Source organism: Apteryx mantelli, chromosome 18 (assembly GCF_036417845.1).
Source record: "Apteryx mantelli isolate bAptMan1 chromosome 18, bAptMan1.hap1, whole genome shotgun sequence".
Lineage (NCBI taxonomy): Eukaryota > Metazoa > Chordata > Aves > Apterygiformes > Apterygidae > Apteryx > Apteryx mantelli.
This window is the reverse complement of record NC_089995.1, coordinates 17,756,205-17,774,258: the sequence shown is the minus strand read 5'-3', so window position 1 is coordinate 17,774,258 and position 18,054 is coordinate 17,756,205. Positions and strand designations below refer to the sequence as shown.

At 67.9% G+C, this 18,054-nt stretch overlaps 1 protein-coding gene across 3 annotated transcripts; it reads right to left on the bottom strand.

The window, feature by feature from the left end:
- Positions 1–237: 237 nt before the first annotated feature.
- Positions 238–17,059, bottom strand: RGS19 (regulator of G protein signaling 19). Of its 3 annotated transcripts, none has more exons than XM_067307523.1 (6): positions 17,019–17,059; positions 5,502–5,650; positions 5,155–5,291; positions 3,136–3,210; positions 1,481–1,715; positions 238–481 (listed from the first exon to the last, which is right to left on the bottom strand). In XM_067307523.1, the coding sequence occupies exons 3-6, from the start codon at positions 5,253–5,255 to the stop codon at positions 293–295; spliced, it is 600 nt and encodes a 199-aa protein (XP_067163624.1). In that variant the 5' UTR covers positions 5,256–5,291; positions 5,502–5,650; positions 17,019–17,059; the 3' UTR covers positions 238–292. The 3 variants fall into 3 exon arrangements, with proteins under 3 accessions (XP_067163624.1, XP_067163623.1, XP_067163621.1); XM_067307522.1 differs by lacking the exon at positions 17,019–17,059 and adding an exon at positions 7,495–7,553; XM_067307520.1 differs by lacking the exons at positions 5,502–5,650; positions 17,019–17,059 and having other exon boundaries at positions 5,156–5,212.
- Between the last annotated feature and the right edge of the window lie 995 nt (positions 17,060–18,054).

Below are 18,054 nucleotides of genomic sequence, written 5' to 3'. Positions count from 1 at the left end.
GCATCCCGGCCGGACGCGGCAGCGCTTCAGTAGTACGAGCCAGGCGGCAGCAGCGCGGGGGTAACCGCTGGCCCCGGAGGGGGGGACGGACGGACGGATGGACAGTGCTGCCGAGTGGCCCAGAAACCGGGGTGACGGTTCGTAGGTAAAAAGCTAAAAACTTTGGGGGGGGGGGGGGCACGGCAGCGAGGACGGGTGTCCCCCCCCACCCCCCGGTGCAGCCCCCCAACCCGCGCCAGCAGCCAAGGAGCGGGCGGCGTTCCGGCGGCGTGCCGGCGGCGTGCCGGCGCCCTCAGGCCTCGGAGGCGGCGCGGGAGACGCTCTGGAGCAGCGCTTTGTAAATGGCAGAGTTCAGGAAGCGGGGGTACGAGTCCCTGTGCATCAGCGTGTAGATCTGCAGCTGCGCGTCGTCGAAGGTGTGCGAGGACGGCTCCTGCATCTTCCGGTTGATCACCTCCCGCACCCGCGAGTCCAGGCTCACCTGCGCGCCGGGAGAGACGCCGCCGTGAGCCGAGACGCCCCGACGCCGGCTCCCGGCGCCCCCCCCCCCCTTCCCCTCCCGAGTGGGGAAATGGGGCAGGAATGGAGGTGCTGCACCGGGAGGCGGATGGGGATGCTCCCACTCCAGGGTGCTCCCACACCAGGGTGCTCCCACATCAGGGTGCTCCCACACCAGGGTGCTCCCATGCTGGGATGCTCCCATGCCAAGGTGCTCCCACCCCCAGGGTGTTCCCACGCCGGGATGCTCCCACGCCGGGGTGCTCCCATCCCAGGATGCTCCCACGCCAAGGTGCTCTCACCCCCAGGGTGCTCCCACGCCAGAATGCTCCCATGCTGGGGTGCTCCCATCCCAGGGTGTTTCCACACCAGGATGCTCCCACGCTGGGGTGCTCCCATCCCAGGATGCTCCCACGCCAAGGTGCTCCCACCCCCAGGGTGTTCCCACGCCAGGGTGCTCCCATGCCGGGGTGCTCCCACCCCAAGGTGTTCCCACGCTGGGATGCAGCATCTTTTCAGCCCCCCCCCGGTGCCCCCGTGCGGTTTTGGCCCCCGGCCCAGCGCTCCCCTCCCGCCCGGCCGTGGCACCCGCTGCCCCGTGTGCTTCCCACCGGGAGCCAGCGCCGGGGCCGCCCTCGCCGCTGCGGCACGGAGCCGGGAGGCAGCGCACTGGGACAACAAACCGCGTCGCCCCCCCCCCACCCCCGGACGAAGCTTTTCCCCTCCTTGCTTCGCCCTGCAGGGGGTTTTCCTGGACCGAGCCGGCCCCGGCACCACCAGGGACCGGACGGCCGGGGGCTCGGTGCTGCAAGACGCGGGGACCGCCGCGGCGCCGGGTCCCTCTCGCGGGGGCTCAGCCCCACCGAGCCGAGCCCTCCGCCGCCCCGCCAAATTCCGCCGGAACCAGCCCACCGCGTCCCGAACCGCCGCGGCGCTGAGCTCCGGGCGGGAGGCGCCGACGGCGCCCGCCTCGGCCGCCTACCTCCTTGGGCGAGAGGATGGAGATGTAGTCCTCGTAGATCACGCGGGCCTTCTCGTCGATGCTGTGCTTGTTGCACTCGCCCTTGAGCTCCTCGCACGCTAACCAAAAGAGCATGTTCTCCTCGCTGTACTCAGTCCGCAAGAACTCCCGGAAGACGTTGCGGCCCGCCGGGCTCTTCATCAGCTTGTCGAAGGACTGTGCCCAGCCCCGCACCTCCTCGGCCGTGGGTTTGGCGCTGCCGGCCGGCGCGGAGGCGAGGGCAGAGCGTCAGCGCGGGGGGGGCGAGAGGCGCCCGCAGCGCTGCTGAGCGCCGAGCCGAATCCCTCCCTTCCCGAGAGCGCTTCCCACAGCGGGAGCCTGAGCTGCCCCCGAGTGAGGCGGGGGCAACCCCCAAATCAGCCCCTCACCGGCAGCTGCTGGCGGGGGGGGGGGGGGGGGGGGTGCGGCTGCGCCCCACCGAATACGCAACATGCAATATAAAGCGAGGCTGGGAGCGATGATTATCCGTGGCTAATTACCGGCGCCGACCCCGCTCACCGCCGCGCCAGGCGCTGCACGGAGCGCCCGCGGATGCACCGGGCGCTTCTCAGCCTTGCCGGTGCGGGAGCCGAGCGCCCCGGGGCTGGGGGCTGCTCCCGAGGGTGCCTCGCTCCCGGCCCCGGCTCCAGCCCCGGCTCCGGCTCCGCATGGATGAGCGGAGCCTTATATGGCCTCGGCTCCGTGCGGAGCAGGGCTGCCTGTGGTGGCTGAGCCCTGACCCGGCGCCCCGCGGTATATTTAGCCCGCGGCTGGCTCCGGCGAGCCCTGGGTGCCGGTGTGGGAAACGTGGAGCCTCCCGGGAAGCGCCCGGCGCTGGCTGTGGGGCCTGTTTTAGCCCCTCCGCCGCCCTGCTGCAAGGCCAGCGTGCTGCCCGGCGCGGGTGCAAAGCGCGGGGTGGCTCCGGCGCTCGGCACAGCCTGGGTTGCCCTTGGGATGGGTCTGAGAGGCTGCGGAGCCACGGATCGGGAGGCGCAATGTCGAGCGGCTGCAGGAAAAGCAGCGGAGGGGACCTGGGAGTCCTGGCGCCCCGTTGTCGTGCTGCATTGAGCACGTCCCTGCGCGCAGAGCAGGGCACGAGGGAGAGGAGTGGTGGGGCCTGCGCCGTGCTGCACCGTGCCGTGCTGTGCTGCACCGTGCTGTGCCATGCTGCACCGTGCCATGCTGCACCGCGCTGCACTGCACCGTGCCATGCCGTGCTGCACCGTGCCGTGCTGCGCCGTGCCGTGCTGCGCCGTGCCGTGCTGCACTGAGATGTGCCATGCTGCACCGCGCTGCACTGCACCGTGCCATGCCGTGCTGCACCGTGCCGTGCTGCGCCGTGCCGTGCTGCGCCATGCCGTGCTGCACTGAGATGTGCCATGCTGCACCGTGCTGCACTGCACCGTGCCATGCCGTGCTGCATCGTGCCGTGCTGCGCCGTGCTGCATTGCATGGTGCCATGCCACGCTGCACCATGCTGCGCTGCGCTGTGCCGTGCCACACTGCGCCATGCCGTGCTGCACCGAGCCGTGCCATGCTGCGCTGTGCTGCGCCGCGCAGTGCCGCGCCGCCTCCCCCCCCCCGGCACGAGCCCCTGGCGGTCCCCGGCGCCGCGCTGCGCTGCCCGCTCTGCTCACCAGGCTTCACAGTTTGGGATGGTCTCCAGTTTGGTCTCCCGAGACGCCCTCCATGCTCGCTCCCGGTCCTCGTTCCTAACGGGGAGACGGAAAGGTAGTAATGGGCGTTCGGGGACGGGGCTACCCATCCTCCCCGCGCCCGCCCCCCCCGGGGCCGAGCCCCCCCAGCCCTGGTTGCCGAATCGCCCCTGCCGGCCCCGTGGCTCCTGCCCAGCCTCGGCGGAGCCCGGCAGCCCCCCGCGCGCCGGCCCGGCACCCTCCTCCCCGACCATGGAGCCCCTCGGCCAGCGCCGGCTCCTCTCTCCCTCGGGCAGTTTTGACCCAAATGCGCCACCGAGTTTCCTGCATTCGGGCAATTGCAACGGCGCCGGGATGCTGCGAGCGCCCGGCTGCCGGCCTCGGCGTGGGAGCAGCCGGCAGAGGTCAGTGCCGGCTCAGCCCGCGGCGCAGCCAGCCCGAAACCCCCCCGCCGCGGCTAAGCAGACCTGCGCGGCCGCACCGGGGGGCTGCAGAGAGCCGGCGGCAGCGCTCCGAGGGATGCCGGCGTCCCCGGCATCCCGGAATCCCTCGCCGGGGGGAGGCCGCCCCGCGTTATCGCCGTGCGCAGCCGGCGGCCACCCCGTGCCCAGCTCTCCCCCCCCCCGGGTGCCGGCGGCGCAAGAGGAAAGCAGCCTCCAGCCAACTTCCCCCGGGGCCCCCGCGCTTCGGAGCCCGGCGGCGACCGCAGCGTTTCCTGCTTGCGACACTGCCCCTCGCCGGGCTCGCGAGGCTGCACGCGCAAACGTCCCCCCCCCCCCCCCCCGGCGCGGCGGGACGGGGCCGTGGCCGTGGCCGTGGCCGGCACCGCGCTGCAGGGTTCGGCGGTGGGGTGAGCTGCTCGCTGCTCGCCCCCAAAGCAGGGCTGCGGGGGGGGGGGGGGTTTGTGCCCCCTCGGGGCTCCCAGGCCTTTGCAGACACGGCGAGGAGGAAAACACGGCTGCACCACCCCCGCGCGCGGATCACGGCCGCCGAGCCCAGGGGAGCGTCGGCCAAACGCCCAGCGGCGCTGCGAGGGACCCCTTCGGTGCACGCTGTGCGGGGAGCCCTTCTCCTCCTCTGCCGTGCTGGAAAGTTGAGGAAAGGAGCTGGAATTAGGCGAGACGGAGCTCCAAGGACCCACTGCGGCATTGCACAGGGCCAACACGCTGGTGCTGCAGATGCGCTGTGCATTGCACAGGGCCGACACATCGGCTTTGGGGATGCACTGTGGGTTGCACGGGGCCGATGCACCGGCATTCGGGATGCACTGTGCATTGCACGGGGCCGACACACCAGCGCTGGGGACGCCCTGGCTTTGCTCGGCTCCCAGGACCTGGTTGTTCTTCCAAGCTTGGTGCGACCAGCGGCTGCAAAGCCCAAAGCCACCAGCGGACCCAGAACGGGGCGCTGCTGAGGATGGAGAAGAGCAGACCGGCTCTCCAAAATCTGGGTTATCCAGAGAGAAAAGGGAGCTGGGCCTCCTCAGAGAGGAGGGGAGAGGCAGCCGGCCGGCCGGGGTAGCGCCGGGGGCCGGGGCCGGACTCCGCACCCCGCGGCAGAGCCCGCGGCCGAGGGCAGGTTGCTGTCCCGCGCTGCGGCAGCTGCCTGCGGCTGCTCCACGGCCACGTTCACAGGCCTTTCAAACAAGTTCCCTGTTTGCAGCAGCGACGCCGGCTGGGAAAATCCCTCTCCCCCTCCCTGAGCTGCCTCAAGGCAGGCAGCAAAACCGCTCGCGGGGCCAGTCGCGCCGAGCTGCCCGAGAGCAGCCGCCGCGCCGGGCGCAGGGCTGGGGACCGGCTGCTGCAGGAGGACGCGGGCACTCGTGGGGGGCCGCAGCCCCCGGGAGCGACGCGCGCGGCAGAGGAGGGGTTCCCGGCCGGATGCTGCGGACGCACGGGCACCTCTCGCATCTCCCGCGCGTACAGGAAGAAAGACGCCCCCCCCAAATATCGGTGCGGGGGCACCGGCCACGCCGCAGCCGGAGCGGGTCGCGGGACGTACCATGAGCAACTGCAGCAGCAGCACCAGCAGAAGCAGCAGGCGTTGGGGCGGTGGTTGCTGGCGGGTTGCACCGTTGTCGGAGAAGCCTCATGCCGGGACATCGGAAGGGGTGTCTCTGCGGACGCGGGTCCTGCGTACTGACGGGCGGGAAGGCACGGAGAGACAGGGTGAGCCAGCCCGGATGCCCCGCTCCAGCAGCTCCCGCCCCGAAAGCCGCCTTTGGGTCCGTGCTGCGTCCGCTCCGTGGGGTGCAGCGGCACGGGGACCCCGGCACGGCGACTCGCTGCGATTTCTTTTGGGTCCCCCCCCTGCCCTCCCCGCCCCGACGAGCCCGGCGCCCCGCTCACCTGCGTCCCAGCCTCATGCACGGCGGACGGGGACGGGCACGGGCGGCGCTCCGGGGGCCCGTCCGCTGCGCTGCGCTCCCGCGGGGCTGCGGGTGAGCCGTGCCCTCGACGCGCCCCGGCTAGCGTCCCTGCAGCCTCCTGCCCGGAGCCTAGGAGAAGGGAGAGGAACGGCGCCACGTTAGCGCCGCAGCCCGGAGAGGCGCGCTTCCCGCCGGGAAAAGCCCTTCGCCGGCATCGCGGCACCGCCGAGAGCCGGGGCACGGCGGGCAGGAGAGCAAAGGCTGCAAGGAAGCGGAAAGGAGAGGAGGAGGCGAAGCAGAGGCAGACGCTCCCGGCGCGCCAACGCTCGGTCCCAGGAGCAAACCGACCGCCGGCAGCGCCGCAAGCGCAGCGGGAAGGCCAGCGCGCCGCCGGGGCCGGGGCCGGGGGCTGAGTCACCCCCGGGCTGTTTACAGGCCAGGGATGGGGAAGTCGGAGCAGCTCCGCGGTGTCATATGAGTGGAAGGAAACAGGGGAGGGAAGTTTTCTCGGCGACCGGCTCTAAAAGCAAAACTCGGCCGCTGCCAAGCCCGGCGGCTGCAGAAAGGGGCCCTGGGCGCCCGACGCGCTCGTCCCCCGCGCTTGGGGAGGGCTTGACGCGACCGTCCCGGGGGGCTGCGGGCTGCCCGTGGCGGGGGGAAAAGCCCTGCGGGGCGCTCAGCTCCGGAGAGCCTGTCTGCCCACGGCCTCCCGTGCAAAGATCCCCGGCTGGAGCAGGGATGCTCCGCGGAGGTCAGCGATGAGGACGCGCTCACCGCTGGCTCTTCACCTACGCGTGTCCCGCGGGCTTGCAGGGCGAAAGGCACAACCTTTCCTCTGCCAGAGGGATGGAAAGCGAGAAATGTGCGGGATCCCCCCCATCCGAGAGTGGCAGGGATGTGCCCGGGGGAACCGGGATGCTCCGGGCAGCAGGGAGCGATCCCCGGGCCGGGCCAGGCGCCTCGGATGCTGCTACGGAGGGAGGAACTGCAATAAAATCGAGCCTGGGAAGGGGCGAGCAGAGGCACCGGGCAGGCAGGAAACCCCGAGCGGGGGCCTCGGCTCCGCTGAGGCCTCCCAAAGCAGCCAGAAACGGGGGTTTCACTTAATTCACTGGTACCCCGGCGGCTCCCTGCCGTCCCCAACGGGATCGGGGCGCCCGAGGGGGCAACCGAGCCGCGAGCGCCGCACTGCGGCACGGCACCAGCTTCGTGGGAACGGCGCAAGGGCGAGGAAAACCCCAAACCGGGATTGCGAGCGGCAGCGCCGGGAAAAACCCAGGGCCGTCGAGCCGGGGCCGAAAGCGAAGGCAGCCGCGGCTCTGCCCGCAGCCCTGGCACGGCCGACGGATGGGGATGCAGGGGAGCCGCGTGCGGAGCTGCTTTCCCGAGGCCGGAGCGCCCGGCAGCCCTGAACACGGTGCCGCGGGCGCCGTTTGCAGCCGGCCGGGACCGCGGGGCTGCCGGAGGCCGTGCCGGGGCCGCCGGATGAGGAAGTTCCCGCGGGGCCGTGCGGCTGCCGGCGCTGCAGGAGCCTCCGAGCGCGGGAGGGAAGGCGCAGGCGGGCGGCGGCGAAAAGAGGAAGGCTGGCGAAAAGGGGCCGTTTCCCGAGCGGGGAGACGAGACGCCCCGAAAAGCGTCCGAGCGCCCGACCGCGGGGGACGAACGCTGCGCACGGGGCTGCCGGGGGGGGGGGGGGAAGCTCCCCGGAACGGCCTTCGCCGCGAAGCCTCCTCTTCCTCGGGGGGTTTTCCGGCCGCTCCGTGCCAGGACGGCGAAGCAGCGCCCCGAATCACCCTGCTCGGCTGCATCGAGCCCTCCCGCTGCAAGAAGCGCCCTTGCAAAGCCCCGGTGCCGGCGGGGCGGGGGGGGCCAGCCCGGCGCATCCGCATCCATCCGCGTCCACATCCGCGTGCGCCTGGCCCGGCAGCTGCATGGGAGCCCCCAGGCTGCCAGGGCGTCCGGTGCATCCGTACCTGCTCCGCGGGGGAAAGCTTCAAGCGGGCCATGGCGGCGGGCGCCGGGCCGGGGGCGCCGGGGACGGCCTCAGCCGGCGCGGCACGGCGCGGCACGGCGCGGCACGGCGCGGCGCGGAGGGATGGCCGGCTCTGCCGGGAGAGCGGCAGGAGGACACAAAAAAAAAAAAAAAGAAAAGAAAAAAAACCGAAAAGAAAAGCGACCGAACACATCCTCTCACAGGAAAGGGAGTGGTAAGGGAAGTGGCAAACTCAAACGAAGAGTTCAGACCTTTTTTGGGAAAGCCCCGCCAAGGCAAGGCTCCTCTGCCCGCTGCTTTTCCACGCCGGCGTGCCCGGCCGGGATGCTGCTCCCGGCGGAGCGGAGCCCCGGCGCAGAGCTCAGCCCACGGGCTCCCACGGCTGCCTGCGCCTCCGGCTTCCCGTGCCCGGCGCCGGCGGTGGCACATGGCCCCACGGTCCCGGCGGCACGGGCCGCGGCGGCGGGATGGCTCCGAGGCTCGCGTGGCACAGCACGGCACGGCACGGCACGGCACGGCACGGCGCGTCCCGCGTGGAGCCGGGCTGCCCGACGCGCGGAGCGAAGCCGCGCTCCCGCCGCCCCGAGTGACTCACAAGCGAAGTTGTTTGGTGTTTTTTTTCTTTTTCTTTTTTTTTTTTTTCCTCTTCAGGAAAAAAAAAAAAAGAGAAAAACCCCCAGATGCACGAGCTCGGTTTCCTGGATTGAATTCGCCCCCCGCGCCGTTGCGGGCGCAGGGCACGGCACCCCCGGCCCCCCGCGCGACCTCGCCGCCGTTCAAAAAGGGGGAAAAAGGGAGAAACGGGGGCATCCCAGCCCCGCTGCGCGGCTCCGGGCCGGACCCGGCGGCTCTGCACGGAGCTGGTGTCTCCTCTCTTCCCAAGGCGGCACACGCTGGCGCCCGAAACCCCCGGCGGTCCCGGGGCCGACCCCGGACCTGTCCCGATGGAAACCACCCCGTCGGCTTTGCAAAGTCATCCTCCGCCCCGGGCCGGCCCCGGCGGGTTCCTCTTTCTGCAGGGCTGCCGGTGGCCGTGCCGAGCCGGCCCCCGGCCCCCGGCCCCAACGCGAGCCGATGGCACGGGAAAAGCCGGGGCGGGGGGGGAGCGGCGGGACAGCGGAGCTCTGTGCCCAGCAGCCGGGGCCGGGATGCGCCGCGGGGCAGCGGTGACTTCGCTCCCCCCGTCGGCTCCATCGCTCACCGGCTGCTGCGGGAAGGGCCCGGAGGAGCCGCGCTGCTCGTGGAGCCGAGCAGGGGCGGTTAAGCGGGAATCTCGTCCTGCGGCGCCTGGGATTGTTTTGGGTGTGGAGCCTCCTGCGCCTGAATCTCATTTATTTTCCATACGGGTTTCCAGGATTCCTTTCTCGGCTACTTGGCGGGGCCAGCCTGGAGAGCTCCTTCCCGGGATGCGGCTGCCCGTGCTGGGCCAGCCATCCTCCTGCCCGGATTTCCCGCGCCCGGCAGCCCCGGGGCCGGAGCCGGTGCCGGGATGCAGCCGCCGTGGCACACAGCCCGTGCCCGTGGCTCCCCATGCGGGAAGCGCAGAGCATCCCCCGCTCACCGGCGCTGGGGCACCGGAGCTGCTCCCAGCCGGGGTCGGCAGCTCTCCGCCAACGGAGGGAACTTCCCGTCCCGCTTAGCGGGGGCAGCGCGAGGCCAGGCCAGAGCCGCGGCAGCAAACGGGCGCTTTGCGGCTAATCGCCGACCCCCGCGAGGGCCCGCTCCGACCGGAGCAATCCCCAAACCCTTCCTGATCCCAGCTGAGATGCCAACCTCCGGCAAAACCGCAGGGCCACACTGCATGCCAGCAGCGCCGGAGGCCGGGAGCGGCTCCATGCACGTCCTCTCCCCAGGCCTACGCGGAGCTGAGAGCTGTGAGCGCCTGGCATCAGCAAACCGGGACTGCGCGGCTGCCTTGGGAAAGGCGCGTTTTCCCCGCTGCCGGTGTGAAACCAGGATCCGGAGCCGGGCATTGGCGGTGGGCCTGGATCAGGAGAGCAGGCGAACCGCAGAGCTCTGCCGGAGCAAAACCGGCCCCGGGATGGCAGGGGCGCCCACGCTGGAGGCTGATGGATGCATCCCGGGCGGATCGGTCCCAGGCATAAAACCGCCCCAGCTGCGTTTCCATCCGCCGAGGTTTCCCCAGAAGAGCCGAGTGGCTCCGCACCCTTCACCCACGGAGCAGGCGGCACTCCGGGCTCGGCCCTACGCTTCCCCGGCCGCCCGTTCCCACGGCACATCCCGGAGCGGCGAGGCCCCTGCGCTGCCGCCCCGCGCTGCCCTGCCGGCACCCGCGTCCCTTCCCGGCAGCGGGCTCTGCTGCGGGATTCTCCAGCGCCTGATAAAGCCCAGCCCAGCCGGCAGCTTTTCCTCGAGTAGCCACCGCTCTCCCCTCTCCCTCCTTTCTCGAAACTTGGAAGAACTCAGCATCCCCCATCTCTGCCAGACGGGGCCGGTCCCAGCGCGGGCCAGGCCGGCAGACGGGCCCGGAGCGCGGCGGGCGCGGGAAGCAGGTCGGGAGCCGGCGGCTCCTGCGCTCCCGGGGGCACCGCGGCATCGCCGCCGCCGAGCCCGCAGCTGGCTCGCGGTGCCGCAGCCGGCCCCGGCCACCTGGCAGCGGCACAGGAAGCTTTAGGAGCTATTTTTAGAGCCGGCTTTTTTTTCCCCTCCTCCCCCCCCCCCCTTAGCGATCTATCAGAAAAGAACTAAAAAAGGCGGCGCGTGAACCCCGACGGGGCCGACGGTCCCCCCGCCACCGGCAGCGACCCCGGCCGGCCCCGGGCGCCCTGCCGAGCGCGCGGGCGCTGACAACAGATGCAGATGTGTCCGCGCGCGTGGAGGGAGCGCGCCGATGCCTCCGGGGCAGCTTCTCTGCCCGGCACTGATTTTCCAGCCGAAGAGGCGGCCGCTGATGCTAGGAAATAGGAGACGCCGAGCGCGGCGCGCTTGGCCCGGGCAAACACCCGCCCGGGGTTAAACGCAGCCAAACGCCACCTCGGCTCGCCACGACCCGGCTGTGCGGCGGGAAGATCCCGGGACGCCCCGGTTGCATGGAAAGGGGCATTCGTTACCTCGCGGCACAAAACCAGCGCCCGCCCCAGTCGACGCGGGGATTTAACGAGCAAGCGCTGGCGATTATGTCTCTATTAGCCGAGGTATCACGGTGCCGTCGAGGCAGGCTCCCGTTAAGCTTTCACTAATGATCCGTACAAAAGGAGCGGAAAGGCCGCGGCAGTCGATAGTCTGCAGGGGCTAAATCGAACGGGCTGAACCCAGCGGTTCGCAGGGGGAAAGAAAAGAGAGGAGCGAAACGGAGGGATAAGGCAGCAGCGTGGCTGGTGCCGGGGGCGATCCCGCGAGCCGGGCAGAAGGCAGGCTCACCGTGGGGCGCTCCTCCTCCTTGGGATGCTCCGAGCCTGGGATTCACACCCAAAAAGGGCAGCAGAACTGGTCGGTTGGCCTCAAACGGGAAAGGCCGGTGCCTCCGATCGTGCCCCGGCGCGCTCGGCACTGTCCCGCGCCCCGCTCCCAGGGCAGCTCCCGCCGCCGAGCCCCCGGCGCGAGCCGGACACGGGGGTGCCCCAAACCCCAAACCGGCAGGAATTGCCCCGCAGGTGAAACCCTGCGCGCCGGAGACGACGGAGGAGGTTCGGCCCTGCCTGATTTTGTCCCAAGCAAGGAGGGGAGGACGCTTCTCCCCAAGCTCGGCTTCCACCGCTGCCGTTTGGGGCACGCTGCCCCCAAGGCCTGGCAGCGGCGGGGGGGATCATTAATAGCAATTTTTGGCATGCAAAATCTTAAGGGGACTGAGGGCGACAAGACGGGTAATTGCACCTTCCAGGGAAACGAGCTACCGTTGGGAGAATCGGCCCCTTGCAGAGGTTCAAAGGCTGCGGAAAACCCTGTGCGTTGTAAACGCCTGCGTCGGACACGGAGCTTACCGGCGGCTCCGAGCCCGGGATACACCCTGCGCTGGTGCTTCTTGTGAAGCCCTGCAGGAGGCTGAATCCCCTCGGGATGCTTCTGCCTGGAGAGAGGCAGCCGGGCCGCGGCGGGAGCATCCAGCTACCCCGGCTCCCCGCAGCGCTGCCCCGGCGAGCACCCACGCAGCCCCCCCGGCTCCGGCGCGTCCGCACGGCTTTCGGGATGGGGGAGTCCCGGCACGACGTCCGCCTGCGCCGCCTCCCGCCCGGATCCTCGCGAGGACGCCCCGAGCCGCAGGCGACCGAGCGCTTTCCATCGGGCGCCACGAGCACCTGGGGCCGCGCTGCCCTCGGCGGGGAGGGGGGGACCTCGGCGAGACCCGCGACGCCACGGACCACGACGGCGGCCTTTGCCGGGACTCGGAGGGATGCTCGCTCGGCCGTACGCGCGCCGCAGCTGTCTAGGCAACGCATTTCCGCAGCACCGAATCCCTTCCGCGAGCCCTCTCCTTGCTCCGAAACCCGCAGCTGAAGCGCAGGCGGTTTCTTTTTCTTTCTTTCGCCTTGTTTTTCAGTGCTCGCATGCAGCTTTCCCTTCCTTTTCCGGGGCTCCTGCCAGCTAATGCCAACAGGTACCTGTTTGCTCTTCACCTGCACTTTGCACTGAAATGCTACTTGGACATTTGCCTCCTGTTGGAGGAAACTATTTAAGCCGCAGCCGGGTTTGTGTCTGCACGAGACAGGAAAGGCAGCAAAGGAAAACCCCAGACCTGCAGCCCCCAAACCGCTTTGCCGGCTCTCTGACGTCCCCTCTGTATCCCGAGCCGGCAGTAAATCCAGCTCCCACGGAGCGGGCTGCCGACACACACCTCTTGCTCACACACACGTACCCTGCCTGCCCCTGCTCCGAGCCACAACTGCGCGCAGGGATTTGGGGGATTCCCGGCCCCCGGACTGCTCCCTTCCTAACGCCGTGTTACTGCTCCGGAGCCCCTTTAGCGCTCTTGTCTCTCTGGAGCGTGCAAGTGCAAACCAGAAAGTCTGCACGGTCCCCAAAATGAGCCGATCTGCGAGCAAAGAGCCCTCGAAAGGTCAAATCGGAGCAACCGAGGCTGCTTCCAAGAGCGGTTAGGGAACTGGAAGGGCAGCTTGTTATAAAACTCCAAGATACTCCTTCCTGCCATCAGGAAACCCCCTTTTTTCCATTTCTAAGATGAGTATCAAGGCTGAACCCCAAAGGACGTTGTTGATGTTTTCGCTGCTGTTGCTGCTCCACCCTCTCCCCAGTTAAATCTTTGCTTTCACAAAATGGCCAAAGGCAGAAGATTTTGCAGAACGGGTGAGGAGCAAAGGAGCAATGAACCCATCGCTGGCTGGGACGGCGGGAGGTCTCACGGGCCAGGAGCTCATCGCCCGGGCTGGGAAGATCTCCCTGCCGACGGCACCGGCTCCTCCGATAGCCGTTCCGCTGGGAGACATCTGGGCCATGCAGGCCCTGAACCTGGCGATATTTCTTTTATAATGTCCAATAGGATGAAATTTGGGATGTGAGTACAGGGGAATCCGGGTGAGCAGGCTCAGCAAAGGTCAAGGTCCGAGGCGCCAGCGCTACGTCCTCCCCAAACTGCCCCACGGCACATCGCCACCACCGCGGTCTCCTGAGCTAATGAAACCTCCCCGGACACTACTGGGTTGGGTGGGGGGAAGAAGTCGCAGGGGGAAGAAGAGCATTTCCTCTACGAGGGAAATGGAGGAAGAAGAAACTCAGTGCGTTTCAAGCCAAAAATAACGGGCGTGGGGAAAAGAAATTCTCTGTGCTGCCGGAGATCGCTTTCCCAGGAGGGCCAAGGGTCTACCAAAACTCAGGGGTGGCTGCCTTCTTCAACGCGCTCCGGATCGAGCAAGAGCCAGGCTCTTCTCTTCCCCATAGCTTCATCTCAAAGCCACCAATTCCCACGTCTCCGGCCCCGCGGTGTCCTCGAGCCGGCAGGGCGGCTGTGCAGGAGGAGCCGCGCCGCACTCGCAGCCTGGCACCGCCACGTCTCCTCCCCGGTAAGGCACCCGGCCTGCAGCTATTTAAGCGCGTGCACAGCTGGATTTAAGGAGCCCGATCCCCACGAAAAGCTGGGGCTGTCCTGACGTTCGTGGGACCGGCGGGAGAAGCCGGCCGCTGGAGGCCCGCGAGTTATTTGCCACGAGCAACGCGGTGGCTCCGCGCGGCTCGCTGCCACCCTCGCGCAGCGGCGGGAATCGGCATTCAAGCCCTTTCCGTAGTGCGACCTTCCCGCTCAGCTCGCAGGGATGGAAAGAAGAGCGGCCCCGGGTCTGAGCCCTGCACAGAGCTGCTAGGAACCGGCTTGGCAGGACACGTCTCTAGAGCAAAAAAGCACAAGCGTCCCCAAGGCCAGCTGGGCCTGGCTTGCTGCAGACGATAACGGATGAAAAGAGGCAGAATAAAAACATTGTGTTCCCCACCGAAGAAGGGCGAAGCGAGCTGGAGGGAATATAACGCAGGGCAAAGCGTGGCAAAGCAGCTGGGGAAATAAACGGACCGGCCAAGACCAGTAACGATGGAAATGAGCTGGAGGAGGCTCGTGCAGCTCTTACGGGCGGGAGCGTGGAGAAGGGAGACGCTTGTGACGCTGAGCGCCTGCTTGTCGAGTCTTTGCTGGAGCAGGGGATGGCGGTGTGCGCTGCAGACCGGCTTCCGCGTCTCGCCTCCGACGGGGCTGCTAGGCGCCCCGTGAGCTGCTGCGTTCAACGCCTTCCTCTCTTACGCCACAGGAGATCTCGGGCACTCTTCCCCCATGCAGTCCTCCCCGTGGGCCAAAACCGTGTTGCAACACCCTGCAAGGTGCTATGAATTTGGGGGACTGAAATAACTGCTGGTAACATCCAACGATCTTTTCTTCCCTCAAGTTAAAAGGCAGCTGTTAAATAAAGTATATAAACAACCGCCTTTAGATCAGTTCTCAGCAGACCTCTTGTAATGGAAATGCCTATAGAGATACGCAGAGACGAATAAGGAACCGAGTAATAGGAAGTCTCGGCGAGCGCTGCGGCACGGGGTAACCCGGAAGCGTATCTCATCGCAGCCGAGAGCCTGGCGAAGCGGCACGGAGACGGCGCCCGCCTCCGCGGCTCACGCAGCGTCGCGGCCCGCTCTGCAACGGCCTGGGCACCGCGGGCGGCCCTGCTGCCGGGCGCTTGCACGGGGATGGAGGAGTTGGTGCAAGAAGCTGGGCCAAAGTACAAAGAGAGCCGGAAGGGAAAGGCACGGCGTAGGGTGCACCTCCCTCGGCAAGCCCCGAGGATGGCTAAGGAACTAAGCGTGGCAAAGATTTTACCTCCTCTTGAGCCAATTTTCCAAAATAAATTTACCCAGAGGATAAAAGCTTGGAAAAACAGAGCAAAAGCCACAGTGGTCTGAGCCCATTCTCTACAGAGACCAAGCAGCTCCTGGGACGGACGGGTCAAAAGCAAAAGCAGGCCGGGTAGGCGACGACGCGAGAGGAGCCCGGTGGGGAACGACGCTCTGGCTCCCAAGGCTGTTTTGCCACTTTGTACCTGTTGGTCGCTGGGTTTCACAGGCGCTCGCAGGGACGAGCAGCGAGCAGCGAGCTTGCCCAGACCCTTTGCATTAGTCTTATTTAAACTCAAGATGCTCTAGCCCAAGTCCAGTCTAAAAGCGAGACTATGACCAAGGATAAGCAAAGACAGGCGAGGATGCACTTAGAGAGAGCGGGGAGGGAGCAGAGATGTGCTGCTCCTGCACCTAGGACAGACTCAGCATTAATTACTTCGCCAAGGTATTTTTCTCTCTTACCCTCTCTGGGTTCGAGTAGCATTATCTGATTATCTGCCTTCAGTTCCTATTTTCTCTTAAATAACAATATCAAAATGGACACACAGACCCTGACTGAAATATATTCAAGTCACTAAATCCCTGATTCTCCACTTTAATCTTATGAGGTGGAGTTTGTTTAATTGCTGAAGAGCACGACTGTATTTTGATTAGCATGCAGCTTGAGTCATTTGTGGGGAAGGGCTGACGCGGAGGAGCTAAAATCCTTGTAGGGAAATCTGATGTGGCATTCTCCCCTGGGAAAGATATTCCGAAATGCATGCCCACTGGGGCGACCCGTTTTCCCAAAGCAAATGCTATCCACCAGGACAGCAAAAACAACAGGCTCTGCTCATCCAACGTGACACGGGGCGAGCGGCTCTATCCACAGGGATGGTGGAGACGCATCCAGAGGGGAACGAACTCCCCTCGCAGCAGGGAAATCCCTCCCACTCACTTAACACTTTTTGTTTAGTTTCTTAAATAAGGCCATGGATCGGTGCCAGAACAGCCTCATGGAAGCGGCTGGGGAGAGGGAGCTTCCCAGGGGAACCTCTTCATGCCCGGAGACGTATCGCGATCCACACGTGGGCAACAGCTCCCGCGGCCCGCTCCCGGCCCTCTCCGCCCCTCGGCCGCGGGGACGCGGCGCCAAGCCGCAGCACGGCGCCCCGGGATGCCGCCCACGCCACGGGCTCGTGTTGGGTGACGGGGAGCCGTCACGACGCCTTCCAGCGCGGTGGAGGGAGCCGCGGCCGGGACGTGGCGGACTGAAGGTCCATTCTGACCAACCCTCCGGCCAGGCCATGGCTAGGGGCCAGGTGACCCGCCGGGTGTCCCCCGGCAAAGAGACCGGACCCCGCCATCGCCTGACCTCAACCAACCTCCCCGAGGACCCGGCGCACGCTGCTGCCCCGCCGCCGAGGTCAGGGCTCCCGACGGCTACGGCGCTCTGCTGCCGGGGATGACACCCCTCCGCACCGGGGACCCGGGAAGCCGCATGGGGACCCAGGCGTCCTGCCCGGCGGAGCCAACGTGCGGATGGATGCTCCGGGGCTGACCCGGCACGCACCTGTGGGAGCAGCAGGGCCGGGGCAGCCGCGGGCCGGGGGAGGCCTCGGCGGGGACCCCCCAACCTTGCGAGCACCCCCCCCCTTGGGCTGGGCAAGCCGCGGCGCAGCCAGCCCTGCGGCTGGAGGGTGCCCCCCCCCTCCTCCTCCCTCCTCCTTCCTCTTCCTCCTCGCAGGGGCCCTGCCCTCTCGCCGGGGTGATGCAGCGCGGAGGGTGGGGGGTGGGGGGGGTCCCTCGCCCTTCCAGCCGGTCCCCGCGGAGCATCGCGGAGCTCCCCCCCCCCCCCCGCCCGGCGCGGCTGCAGCCCTCGCACATGGGGCTGGTGACAGACAGACAGACAGACACACACACACACACACGCACAGAGCCCGACCTCCCCATCAACCCCGGTACTCGCTGCATGCCGGGGGGGGGAGGGGGGAGCACGGCTGCATGCGGAGGGGGTGCAAGCAAAGCGGGGGGAGCATGCGGGGAAGGGGAGAAGGGGGGGGGTCCTGCCGGCGCGGCCGGGGGCGCCCGGTCCGCCTGCAGCCCGCCGCGGGGAGGCGGCGCGGAAGGAGGGCGAGCGAGCGAGCGAGCGAGCGGGGGGCGGCGGGCCCGGCCCCCGGCCGCGGCATCCCGCGGGCACGGCTGGCCACCGCCGCCGCCACGGCGCGGGGTACTCACGGGCCGGGCATCCGCGCCGCCGCCGCCGCCGCCGCCGCGCAGCGCCGTCCGCGGCCGCCGCCGCCGCCGCCGCCGCCCGCCCGCTGCCCGCGGCCGCCGCCTCTGCGCTGCCGCCGGGCTCGGCACCGCAGGGAGAGGCAGAGGCAGCGGGAGCGGAGCGGCGCGGAGCGGCGCGGCGGCACTGCGCACGCGTCCCCCGGCCCCTGCGATTGACTTCCTAAAGCAATTGCAGCTTTGGCACTTCCTCACGTCAAAACACACACACACACACACACACACACGCACGCACACACACACACACACACACACACCCAGCGCCCCGCACCAGCACCCAGTGCACGCACCCGGCACCCGGCACCGTGCACGCACCCGGTACCGGCACCTGCACCGGCAACCTACGCCGGCACCCGGTACCGGCACCAGCGCCAGCAACCTGCAGCAAAACCCAGTACGTGCACCCAGCACCAGCACCCGGCATTGGCACCATGCACTAGCACCCAGTACTGGCACGCAGCACCTTGCACCCAGCATTTGCCCCAGCACCCTCCCCCAGCACCCTCCACTCCCTCAGCACCTGCACCAGCACCCAGCCTCCTCCGGACACTGCGCTTCCTGCCCTCTGTGCCAGCACCGGGAGGGAAGCATTTCACCCCCCAACACACTCCTGCCGGAGCGGGGACATCGCCGGCCCCCAGTGTGCAGACACTGGGCAAAAGCTCGGCCCAGGGAAGGGGCCGGAGGGACCCTACTCCTCTGCCTTGCCCCCTCCGGGCCCTTGCCCGTCTCCAGTGCATGGGGCAAGGAATAGGAATGACTGGGAGAGAAGCTGCCCTAGGGATTGCGTTCCCTGACCCAAGCGTCCCTGATGAAGAGTGGCTTTCCCTAAATCAGTGATTTCTCTCTCTCTCTTTTTTTTTTTTTTTTAAGGAGGATTATGTGTCACTAAAAATAAAGAGTGATAAAACTTTGGGAGAGAAAGGAGGCATAAAAATTTCATGATCTTGCCAGCCAGGGAAATTATCCCACTTTATTATTT